Source organism: Pagrus pagrus, assembly GCF_965226575.1.
Source record: "Pagrus pagrus genome assembly, chromosome: 10".
NCBI classification, from domain to species: domain Eukaryota; kingdom Metazoa; phylum Chordata; class Actinopteri; order Spariformes; family Sparidae; genus Pagrus; species Pagrus pagrus.
This window is the reverse complement of record NC_140194.1, coordinates 24,155,040-24,168,659: the sequence shown is the minus strand read 5'-3', so window position 1 is coordinate 24,168,659 and position 13,620 is coordinate 24,155,040. Positions and strand designations below refer to the sequence as shown.

The 13,620-nt window shown below is 42.1% G+C and overlaps 1 protein-coding gene across 2 annotated transcripts in view; it reads right to left on the bottom strand.

Annotated features, from left to right (window-relative positions):
- The window catches only part of znf423 (zinc finger protein 423), a 152,440-nt gene that overhangs the window by 62,746 nt on the left and 76,074 nt on the right, over positions 1–13,620 (bottom strand). The window contains exons 18-19 of one of the 2 annotated variants that reach the window (XM_084364532.1): positions 12,109–12,193; positions 4,376–4,396 (exon numbers count right to left, since the gene is read on the bottom strand). In XM_084364532.1, coding sequence (XP_084220658.1) covers positions 4,376–4,396; positions 12,109–12,193 — 106 coding nt within the window. The remainder of the gene's footprint in view (positions 1–4,375; positions 4,397–12,108; positions 12,194–13,620) is intronic. The other variant, XM_084364533.1, reaches the window with a different exon arrangement.

Genomic DNA, 13,620 nt, shown 5'->3' with positions numbered 1-13,620 from the left:
AAACAGAGAGAGAAGAGAGGAATGCAAAGGGAAGGGGGGTTGCATGTACAGTATGGTATATAGCCCTCCATCACTGGCCACACTCGCAAACACACATACACACACCTTCCTACACCGAGAGGGCTAACAAAGACATCACTCAGACAAGGCAGACAACTTCTATACATGAGTTAAGGCAGCTGATGTTGCATGTACGAATATTCTCACAGGCAAACAGGAAACATGACAAATAAGCTCTCTCTCTCTCTCTCTCTCTCTCTCACACACACACATACACACACAAACACAGAGTTATTTTGTGTCCTGATGCCTATCCTGGTTGGGTCTCTCCCAGTCTATTTGTCAGTGTGTCCTATTAGGTTTCCAAACAGCTTGTAATGACTGGTAATAAACAGCAGAAGAAGACGAAGGTAAATCAAGCGAGAAGACGACAAAATGAGCTCTCCGGGGGACCACCATGCTTCTAGCCTTCAAAACACACACACACAAACACAAATACACCGACACTTCTGTCTATGTATTCATGCACAGTCGATAAAACAGACAATGGTAGGTTATGAGGACTAACAGATTGCAAACAGTTTCTTTTAACAGTGTCGGAGGAGGTAAGAGTAATATATGAAACAGGATGATAGAGAAGGGATGAAAATGTAAACAAACTAACTATACGGGGAGAGTAAAGAGACTGCTGTTAGATGTGATTGTTTAGTAGGAGCTTTACACTGATATATCAGAACCTCATTTAACACGGATTACTGGCAACATGGAGGTCTGGAGGTCAGAAATGTATGTACTAGTTTTTCAGCACTGATTTACCCTTAGGCTTGTGGCCAAGAAGAAGGCAGACGCAGAGGACTAAGGTTATACTGGACAGGTTCCAGCTAAGATTGTATGTAAATATAAAACAGAGTAAAGGTGAAAAGGAGCAAATATATTCAAATTCCCAGGATGTATAAAGGTTAAATATTTGTAAATAATTACAATAATAACAATAATGTGATATGCACTAGCACGCTAAACTGAAGAAACTCACATGGGACTATGGGCTGTGTTGTGATTGGCTGGTAACAATATGTTACATAAAGTGTATCACAGTTAATTTGGAAATCATGTAGGCATAGAGATAATAACACAAATGTAAAGCACTGTTTTCTGTCACTTTTTTAACTTAATATTTCTAGATTTAAGACCTGCTCTATGCACATTCAAGAACATTTCCCTTTATCAGTTTTATACCATTAATGGGGCACTGTGTGTGTAGTTTTGGAGATTAAATTAAAATGCAGAATTTAATAATACAAACTCAGAAATATTTATTTTTTCCTTAACTGAATAAACAAGCTGTTCTCAGAGGAAAATAAGGTACCAGAACTCTGTTCGAAGTCAATTAAGAATTTTCTCTCCTGATTAAGATTCCTCCCCAAAACTACATAGTGCACCTTTAATGTAAATCTATTATCAAATTAGTGTTATTATAATCTTTTTTAATTTATATATGCCTGCATCTGCTCCATCTCATCCTTCATTCTCCCATCCTCCCCTTCCTTCTCCTCTCCTTCATCTAGCCCTCTGTGGCCCTCTCTCTCTTTCTCCTCCAGTCCCTTGTCCCTTCATCATCGCTCCCTCCCTCCCTCTGGTGTCACGGCTCGCTGGCTCCAGGTGGCGAGGGAGGGAGGGAGGAAGGGATGTAGGGAAGGATGGATGGAGGGAGGGAGGGATGGAAGACAGGAGGGGGGTGTGTGTGTGCTGTCGTCTGTTCCTATGTTCATACCATCACAGTGCAGACCAAGATCCTGCTCAGTACTTCACATAGTCACAACTGTCCTTTTTGCCCACTCCCATTAGCTAACTGTTACATTAAACTATATATATATATATATATATATATATATATATATATATATATATATATATATATATAATTGATGGTTTCTGAGGTTGACGTGAATGAATGAGTTACTCTCTAGGGAGTGTGTTGCCTTAGAAATTATATTACGACATAACATGTTAACTTTAAAGTAACAGTATTAAAGTCAGGTATGGCAACTTTTATTTCAAGCAATTGGCCGTTCAAATAAAGACATTTTGTAGCTCAAACTTTCATATTTAATATGAAAAAAGAAAAAAAGAAAAGTAGTTATACAACTTGTTTTCAATTCTTCATAATATGCTATAATATGCAGTATACTCATCTCTAAAACCTCAACATTGCCATAAAAATGGTCAAACTACAAGATGAATTCTAAAAAATTAATATTACTAATAATACAAATAAATGTGGTGGCAACGTTATAACGTAATAATTAATCTATTTCTTGTAGCAGTAGTGTATATAGTTTATTTCATCAGTCTTTTATGCACTGGTCACATGTAGTTATTCAAATGTCATGCCAATAAAGAAAACTGAAAAAAGTAACAAAAAATACACACATTTAAAATTCTTATTACTCTATTATTTACTTCAGTGTTAGCAGCAGTAATAGTTGTGGTGATGATTGTGTATTAGTAGTGTCATTACCTATGAGTTGAAGTGTTTTAGGAGAGGTGCTGGGTGAGTGAAGAGTGTGTAAACAGCTTTAGGTACTTTTTTCATTTCTTATTTTTCTTAAGAAACACCAGCCGATCGAAGTGTTGAGAGTTAAGCACACTCCTCTGAGAAGACATGGCATCGCCTGTGGCGCTAAAAACTCTCTCAGACAGGACACTTGTGCCTGTGACAGGATTAGCAGTACTTCATAGCAGTTTTCAAGGTTTTTTTCAGACTGTTTGACAAGCTGTCCACTTACTTCGGCATACTTTCAGTTCAGGGGAACATACAAATTCTCCTGCTCACTCTGTGAAATGCTGCCCTGTGACATCAGTTTCTGGTATGACGAGTGACCCCCAGAAAAAGTACCTGCAGTGAGTGAAGCGCTTTTTTCAGTGAGAATCATTGCAGCAGGCACACACCAACAACACAGAGGGCAGAGTAGTCCGTAGCTTATTAGTTCAGATGCAGCAGGGCAGAAGAGAACAGCAATGTTGCTAGCCGGTGGCAAGGACTCACACACACACACACACACACACACACACACACACACACACACACACATACATGAGTGAACCCTACACCACATTATCCACCTCCATTGACTCTAAAAGCTTCTTATTCGCCTCATTAAGTCTTCAGTGACACAAAGTAACCACACCAGACCCGGCCTACTACCACACATACATACAGATAGGTGTGTGTGTGCGTGCATGTGTAAAAGGAAATAAGGGGGAATAAAGGGAGGGGGTGGGGGAGACACTAGGAAGCACAGAAAGATGTGTGCACAGACACAGTGGCTCAGCCGCAGCCCTCGGGACGGCTGCTTAGACAGCAGACCGACATTACTAGTCAAGCGCATCACAGATTTGACTGCAGGCTAACAGACGGGCTTAATTCAGGTTGAATGTTCTGAACTGGCAGATAAATGCAACCTCAAGGAAGAAAATAAAAGCGAGCCAAGATTATATATTGACTTACCTCCACACAGAGGATTTTAGAAACAGTTTTTGGTCTGCAAGGTAAAATTAAAAAGTCAAAGTGCTACTGGAGTGATTCCACTGAAAGTTACCCAACTTCATTCAGGGGGTGTTAGGAAAAAAAAGTTCAGCTCCAGCTTTTTGAAAGGGGGTGAACTGATGCCAGCTCTGACCAGTTGACCTGTCGATTCAAGAAGAACCGATTTTAAAAGTAAATGCCCGAACTACTGATGATCAAACCTTTGAAGAATGTGATAGGGAAGGCTACCTAACACTATTAGAGTGCATTGATGTAAATAAGTAAGTAAAGCTCATGCTGAGGACACATCATTAGCCACCACACTCCACAGGGAGCACTTAGATCCAGGTGAGTGGCCACTCAATACCTCCAAGGCATCTGTGTGTGTGCGCGTGTGCGCGCGTGTGTTTGTGTGTGAATGTGTGGTGTATGAGGTGGGAAGGACAATGAAGCATGCAACTAGCAGCAGGGATTGGGGTGAATGAGGAGCTGAGGTGAGGGTTAATTGTGCAAGGATTTGGCTGTAATGTGTCACATTTTCAAATACAGCTGAAACTGATTTTTATTATGCATATTGATTTCTGCTACTGAGAAAATAGTGAACAATTTTTAGCCTGAGTTAAGCTCCATTTCTGCTTCCTAGTTCCCCCACATCATGCAATGTGGCTTTTACACATGGTTTCTAACAGTATGTGATTTGCGAATATCTTGTGTTCAAGCTAAAACATACTGAACGCTAACCTATATATATTAAAAAGCAAGGGGATGAAATGCTGATGGGCAGGCAGTGAGACAGCACAATGCTGCCTTGCTCATAGTGCGAGCTAAGGAGACAGAAAGGGGACAAACCTTGCCGACAGGTGGGCTCTTCTACAGGCCATCCAATAGGCAGGTGGGGATGGGGGAGAACGGAGGAGAGAATGGGCACGGTTAGTATTAGGAAGTGTGAAGGTGGTGTGTATGTAGGGGAGGCAACAAGTTGATTTATACCTTGATAGTGAACACAACATGAAGCAGCCATTTCTCCTTAATTGTATGGTGGACAAATCAGCCTGTGAAGCTGGTGAACAACCTCTCTTTGCAACCTTTATTAGCGCCTCACAAAATAAAAGCAGCTACACTATATAACTACAGTGACACCTACGACACAGACATATGATTAAGGATTAAAGCCGACTTCTTAATGCTGCTGCAGTGATGGACAGAACAGAGGTAGTCACAAGGAGACTGAGGGAGAGGACAACGTGAAAGAAGGAGGGAAAGCTATGTTTGGGACAGGAAATCTTACCAAAGGTGTTGTTAGGGAGAAAGAGAAAGAGAAAGAGAAAGAGAAAGAGAAGAAGGGGAAAAAAGTGTGGAGGAAGTGCTGCTGTGTCTCTACAGCAGTTCCTCCACTTCTTCTGCTGTCCCGACAGGGGTGTGACGTTTTTATGATGTGTTATGTGTTTGACTCATCACCAGGAGATTTAAAGAGCAGCTAGCAGCAGTGAACAACCACCTGAAGGTAGAGGGTCAGCAAATGCCTTAAAATTGGAGAGACAACAACGTCCTTACCCTCTGAGTAGAGGACGAGATCAACCGTCATGTATAAACAGGGACAACAAATGATTGATATAACCATGCCACGCGCTGCCCTACACAATGCCAGCATGCTATCTAAAAGTCACACACTCGGGCGAGAGAGGGAGAGAGAGAGAGAGAGAGAGAGAGAGAGAGGACATCGTGTTATTGGCAGATCAAAGTAATGGCTGGAGTCAGTATGTTAATTGGAGATTGGGCCCTGATTAGGACCAATGGGAAGGGGAGAGAACATGCTGTGTGTGGCTTTTTGTGCGCACACACAGTGCATGTTTGATGCAGACACGCATTTTATGGTAAGTATGTTTGTGTGTATGTGTGTGTGAGAGAGAAAGTGAGAGAGAGAGAGAGGGCGTGTGTGTCTACATGTGTGTGAGAAGTGAGGCCTCATGCTGTGAAATCTAGACTGAGGTGATTAGTAAAGCATTAGTGGCTGCATGCAACACTCAGAACATGCTGTCAAGGACCTTATTTAAGGATACGTGTGTGTCTGTGTGTGTGTGTCGGTGTGGAAGGGTGGGGGTGGGTGGGTGGTGTTGCAAAAGGAGAACATTCCCACCAACCGGGCAGGATTTTTAAAAACATCTTTACAGATTGTTGTTTTGGTGGTTTGCTTTAAAATCAGTAGCTGGAGGTCACAGTTTATCTGCTTTTTAGTTATTGTTTTAAAGACAGGTGGAAATATTGAGGGAGGAAAACAAACTGCAAGACGTACTGTATTAACACACACAAACACACTCATGTTTAGTCGCACACAGGGCCGTGTCTTCGCCTCGCACTACCACACAGGGAGCAAAGTTCTTCATGATGTGCAGCTGCACAGCAGAAAACAATAAAGCCTGCCAAAATTCGGTGCGATGTGGTCCAAGGAGACACACGCATACACATACAAACAAATACACATGTACATACAATGAAAGGAGTGGGGTGAAGGGATACAACGACAAAACAAATTGAGTCATGAAAAAACAAACAAGCCACACATTACAAAATAGGGAACTATTGCATTCCTTCAGGGTCTTGCCACTTAGCCTCAGAGACGATGAAACGGAGCATCTAAAAGCAAAGAAAGTCTGAATCTGGATGGTACATGTGATGTAAACTCACCCAAAATGATGACATATTTAGTGTGGCTGCAGCTACACAGACATGAGCGCGGTGCTGTTTTCTGTCAGATTTAGCTGATCTGACTGGGCAGCTCTACATGCAGAGATAAAAACCCTGAAGTTTACTGTCATCCCTCTTTTTCAGTGCCGCCCTCCACCACCCTCTGCTCTGCCTCTTTCTCTTCTTTTTTCTGTCGTCTCTCATCTCTCCGCTAACCCCCCTCACATCTTCTCCCCCCGTGAAGTCTCCCCTCCCAGTGTGCCCAGCCGACAACACAAACACTTTCTACATTCTCTTCTCATCTCCACTTCTCCGAGCCCTCCCCTCCTCTACCCACCTGCTTAGCAGTGTTGGGGGGCTAGAAAAACCGAATGCACACAGCTCTGTGATTACACACACACACATACCCACACAGGTGGGATATGCCCCCCACCCACGCACATACATCAGACATGATACAAAAACCTGGGTAGAGGGAACTCGTCTTTGTGTCATAGAAACTAATTCATTTTTAAGTACACAACAACACACGCACGCACAATGGAGAAGGGAGACAATTCACTTGATTGTAAAAAAAAATGTAATACACAAGTAAAGATATAAATGCATCTTAATGTACATACAGGATGTGTACTGTTTGTGTACTTGCACTTAGCCTTTTGTCTCACACTCAAGGAAAGAAATCCTCAAATGGCAAACTGGTACCTGAGGCAAAAATGGATAACTTCATTTCTCTCTGTCTTCTCTCCTCAGTGTGTGGGAGATGGACTGAGGCTGTGAGTGGATGAGTGCTTGTGTGCATGTGTGTTCTCACAATGTGAAGGTTTGGCACTATTGCGTTCAGAGCCAGTTAAAGCATTACAAATGTTCGGGTGGTTCTGCCTTATCGCTTAGTAAGAGTTTGGCTTTCTAAACGGTTTTGGTGTTGATGTCACATTTTAGTGCATTCTGGGTATTTAAGGGTAAATCCTGACATAACACTAACCTACCTAAAGGCTACAGGTGCCATTTGTGGCTAGTGCTGTGAGAACAAAAAACTAAATTCAATCACGTTTGACAATCACATTAAAATAAGATATGTGTACTGGTTGAAGCTACAAACCAGAACAGTCAACACTGGAGATTAATCCACACAAGCTAGCTCAGCCAAGCCACATGACTGTAAACTAACCACAAGTACAATGCTGTACGACAGATAAGTGCTGCCTGACATGACAGCATCTTGTAAAGCTCTATAATAGATTCAGAGCCAGTTTATGCAAAATCTGCCAAAACTGAGTGCAAACCAAGAGGGAAAGAAATTCAACTGTTCATTTCCTTGTGCCCAAGCCTTCAATCTTTCTGCATGATGTCCCTTTCCCTCCGATCTTGCCTCTCTCCTCTCAGTCTCTTCCTCTGTCCTCCTGTCTCTGCCTCTAGAGCAGGGCATTGACCACATGGTGTTTTAATTAACTTGTGTGCTGTGTTGGAGCCAAGGCTAGCGGGAACACACACAGGATGTGACTATACCATCACAGGAAAGCACAAACTGGGGATGGGAATAAGTAGCATTTTATGGGTTAAGTCTTTATCATGCCAGTGTATATGTTACTGATTTTATTTCTACATTGATAGAGGTGATTACCATGTTATATTTTCAATTTTCAGGCAATGTTTCAGCTAACAGGATGTGTTATTTATTTACTGTCACCTTATGGACAAGTACTGACTTTCTCTCAACAACCATAATAAATGCTCCTTATTCATTCCATATTTGTGCCAACAGTTGAACCCACTGTTATCATTATTAGCTGTCTCAGAAAAACACAGTTATGTTCTTTCTCAACCTTCTCTCAACAAAATGCACGCTGGTTAAACCATGAATACAGTTATCGTACAGTCAGACTTGGGATGATTCCACCACAGCGCTACAAGTATTCCTCTCCAGACTTCTCACTCTGACCCTCTCTTCCTCTATCTGCCTGAATCTAGTCTCTCTTTCTCTTTCTGACAGCGTAATTAACAGGACCGTGGGGTGCACCATGTATTACCCACGGAGCAATGTGACAATCACATTAATGGACTCGATGACTAAATGTGAAACACCCTCCCCTCTGCTCCCTGGACCAGTCAAAACTGTGGACATAATGGTAGCATGTTTGTGTGACTAACGTCGTGGTCATTGACTGGTTGGCAGGCAGTAACATAATATTTATTTTAGATTCTCTTCCTCATGCACATTTCAGTGACACACAGACAGGCTGAGAGGTAGTCTAATGCCTTAGGGTGTTTCACTGATCCATGTGAGAGTATCAAATGTGACACAAGCACTCCTACCAGTGGCAGAGTCATTCACTGTGTGGGCTGAGGCTGGTAGACAGGCATGGACAATTTCCTGAAGATGATAATGGGGGATGTTGCAATTGATGAAAATGGTAATTAAGGAGAAGAGGAGAACTGAATGAGAGAAAAGAAAGGATGTGTTGAGGAAGGAAAGAGCAGAAACACCTTCACACCTCCACATATTGTATCTGCTGGTGCCAGGGTGTGCGCATGTGTGTGTGTGTGTGTGTGTGTGTGTGTGTGTATGTGTGTGTGTGTGTGTGTGTGTGTGTGTGTGTGTGTGCGTGCGTGCAGACACAGCACAGGTGCCTGTAACACATTTTTTTGGGTTTCCTGATGTGATGAATGCATGACAACAAAATCTCACTCTGATTCGACAGTCACATTGTTGGAGCCTACACTGAATTATAAACCACCCTACCACCTACACCATAGCCATCATAAAACCCTAACACAGTATAATTAAGGCTTCAGAATTTTAACTGACTGGGCATAGGGAGATAACAGGGTTTTTAATGTGGGGGAGGAATAATTTTGTTAATTTGCAGCTCAATTAAAATATGAAACCAGCACAATCCGCTGAGTTGAAATGAGCTGAGAATCAGAGAGAGAAAAAGGACAGACACCAAGAGGAGCTAGGTGACCGAGAGAAAAGCTCTGTCAGGAACTTGTGTTGTAACAGATACACTGTCTCAACATTTGGTCTACCAGTTGAAACTAATTGTAGGATATTTTGCATTTGACTTAATCGATGTGAAAACTGAATACTACTGTAAGACAGGAGAATTGTTGCTGCTATGAGGGACCTCGCCTTACAGGTACAGCATACAAAACTGTATTGTACTTATATTCAGACAGAATCAAGCGTTGGCGAATTGGCTGCAGGGTTATGTGACAGTGTGGGAATGTCATTTAATGAGATGAAACGTTAACTTTACTTATTTTTTGGCACCCGCTGTGTTCCACACCACAGCAGCTAAAACACACTATCTACATTCAAACGAATAACAGGAGTAGCATTTTCGCCACAAAACCTGATTCTGTCTGAATATGGCCTGAGTCACAAGGTAAATCCATGGTTCCTGTGCTTGGACCCAGTTTGATGTGCTAAGACACAATGCAAAGTTGACAACATGAGCCCTCAATGAAGCCAGAGATGTCTTTGTTTTGAGTCCAATCATACCTTTAATTCATGACTGTGCTTTTGTGATGTGATAACACAAGGCACATGTTAAGGCAGAAGAGAAAAGAGAGCTCAAGAAAGATACAGTGAAAGGGAGAAAATGACAACCAACAGAGGAATTAACATGTTTTTTATCTCACCACAAATGTTTTTAGACCAAATTATCTTTCCCTTTAGTATTTTCTCCCTTCTTCTTGGGGTGAGGGTGAAAAGTGTTGTAGGAAATGTAATAATAGAAACTGGGCAGGCTCTTAAAAATAATCTGCCTCAATTTCATAATTAATCGGCACTGGGTTTTCACACAATTAGCACGTTAATTAACCCAAAACTGCCACCACTGTGTGGGGATGCATATGTGTGTGCTTTTGTGTGTGTGGTGAAGAGGGGGTGGGTCATCCAGGAAAAGAGCGAGTGAGAGACAGAAGCAGAGAAGGATGAGTTTTGTCAGACAATGAAGAGAAACGTGGTGAAACTGGGAGGAATGGCAAAATGACAGGCAGGATTCTCAGGGCGGAGAGGAGATGACGGGAAATGGAAGCGCATCAAAGACAGTTAGAAGCAGGGAAGGGAGGTCAGAGGAAGACAAGAGGACGAGGAGGACAGAAACAGAAAGACTCAGTAATGCAGTGAAGAGAGAAGAAGGACAGAGAAACAGTTGGTAAAAGATGGTGGAAACTATAATAACTAGTGTGTGTTCTTTCATGTGCACATGAGGTGGAGAGCTTCTATGACTGTGTGAGACAGAGAGTGTATGACTGTGTGTGTGTGTGTGTGTGTGTGTGTGTGTGTGTGTGTGTGTGTGTGTGTGTGTGTGTGTGTGAGAGAGAGAGAGAAAGAGTGTGTATGTGTGTGGGGTCCATGGGGGAATGAAGTATAAGTTACTCCAGCTGTACTTCTGTTTCAACTCTCTCCTCTTAAGTCTCCAGACATTACTAGACGACTCAAAGCGATGTCAGCATTCACACACGCAAGCACACACACACACACACACCTCAGAGTACATCAGCGACTGTGGGATTGCCTGTCAGGTCTGGCGAGGGGCTGAGGGTGGGGGGTGCAGAGCATTTGTTCCCCAGAACAACTCGCAGGTCCACCTCGTTAATCTCCATGACGACAGAGATGCTAAGGCAGCAAATTAGTAGCGAGCAGAAAAAACTGTCACAGGGGAAGCTCATAAAAGAACATAGACGCCAAACTACTGAGGTAGTTTGGAGTTAAACTCAAGTTTTTAGGAAAGCACACACACTTAGAAGAGGTGCTCTTACAAACAATTTTATATAATCTGTTCTCAGCACTTAAAAGGCGATAATGGGACCAAAATGATGAAGCTTATCTTCCTACAGGGGCTCTGGATGTCTCTTGCTGATTTTACTTTATGCAAAAGCATCTGGCCAGACACATTAAAGTGACTTAGTCTTAGTTACACACATAAGAAGATACATTGTAATGCATTAGTTTTTGATCATGCATTACATTGTTCCAGGAGAGTGACAGTATAACAGGGGTGTCGATGTTTTTATTGTCCTATTCAACCTCACAAACAAATCTCTTTAAACTGAAATTGTTGGCTTGGGAACGATCTTCAAAAATAAATAAATAAAACGTGTTTGTTCAGTACCTTGGTGCCTTAGTTCTGTTGCTTTCTCTCCCTATATGGGCAATTCCAGCCCTAAGTATTATATATATGCATATACCTGTAATTCATTAGCAACAGAGATCACATTTCAGTGGAACCAATACAAACACTGAATTAAACTTTCAGTACATGTAAATTCTGTACAAAATGTGTCTTTAGCCATGCTTGTACAACCCCAATCCTTTAATACAGTACAACTACGATAACCACAATACAACACTGCTTCAAGAGTACTGTACACAGATTTATCTACCTGCATTACAATAGACTCTCCTCAGTGTTAAGAGCATGCTATGTAGTCTTCAAACTAATTCATGCCAAGCTATAAACTATAAGCTATAAAGAATAGCCAGATGTTTCATGCTGCAGTGATTATATGTAAAATGTCACTGTGACTCCTGAAACATTTCTCTCATTTTACACTCAGTGGATGCATTTATGTATAATTTCAACTGTTTGACAAGTCAGGTTTTCCAACCCTCAAAACTGTAGACAAGAGGTACATTGCACGACAGACAGACAGGTCAGAATGAGCTCTTCATTTCACCTGTCTGTCTCACACCTCTCCGCCTTTGTGTTTGTGTGTCTTCACCTGTGTGTGATGCTTTGGTTAGCTGCTGTGTGCGCTAGTGTTATTGAATGTGTGCGGGAAGAACACAACTGTAACAGCTGTGCTGTTAAACCAAGAGACTCACTCACACACTCACTCAAAGAAACACAGAAAAATAGAATAAAAAAGAGCTGCGTCTCACTCACCGATCATGTGATTGGCGACATGAATCTGGATCTCCCTTTCCGTCTCAAACGTCATTTGGCATTTAATACACTGGTAGGTCTTCTTCTGTGAGATAAAAGACACAAAAATATCTGTCACGCAGCTGTTTATTCTGCTGGATAAAACTTAAAAAAACACAAACACTTTCTTGTAAATTCAAAAACATAAATATCTTCCTGTATTTCCATATTCCACTAAATGAGTGTTGATTGTGAAAGAAGCAAGAATCATTTTGTGAAAAACTGTTTTATAGACACGAGGAGCTTTTCATTTGTTTTTCTTTTGTTGATCAGAAAATTACGTTTATTCATATTGTAATCACAGAAAACAAACCCTCACACTCAACGATAACTGTATTAGAGCATTAAAAAAAAATTTCTTTCGCACTTAAGATCGATTTGCTCTCAATTCTCAATGTAAGAGACATGTGAACAAAGTCTCACCCTAATCAAGTAAGACTGAAAGTCCAAGTCTTTGGAGATTTGGTGAAAGGAAGTAGAGGTAAGCAGTAACACACACACAAACACACACACACACACACACACACACACATACACACACACACACACACAGACACAGGGTGTAAGACCTCTGCAGAGAATCAGAGAGAGACACACAGAAATTAATAAGGAGGGCGTGACGAGGAAAAAAAGATTAAGGGAAGAAGCAATGAAACAGAAACAGGAGGAACGAGTGTAGAAGAAAGGACGACAAGAGAGAAAGAAAGAGACACAGAAAGAGCCAGAGAAACAAGGGTGAGAGACACTGAAACAAAGAGAGAGAGAAGCAGAGGCTCTGCTTATCCATTCACAGCACACAGCGATCACTCATGCACAAACACATACAAAATACACAAAGGCCCCACTTCCACTATCTCTCTGCTGCTTCAGCCTGCAAGACTGAGTACACACACACACATACACACACACACACACACACACACACACACACACACACACACACACACACACACACACACACACACACAAACACACACAGAAATCCTACTTTGTCTGCTTTGTGCTGTTAGACTAAGCAGAAACAAAGGTGCAGGTAAGACAGAGCGTCCCTGGAAACTGTCTCTAACACACACACCCACACACACACACACCACTTCCTTGCAAGTACACACTCTCACACACATAGACACGCGGCAAGTCCCGGGGAGCCTGACTGTCAATATCAAGTAGAGCGAACAGCTCCCACAATGCCTCAGCACGCCCCAGCCGCAGGACCCAGTGGGGCTCAGCTGACACACACCGACATACACACAAGCACACGTATGCGAGCTACAGACACAAAGGCAGCAGCACGCACCAACACTTCACACACACACGACTCATGCAAACGTACAGTTCAGCATGATTCGTGAGATTCCTGCACTCTGAAAAATGTCTCCATCCGTTAAACGCTGTCTTCTTATTAACATGAAATTCAGGACGGACCATAATTATACTGTGAAATGTTTCAGCTACCTCACTTCACTCTCACTG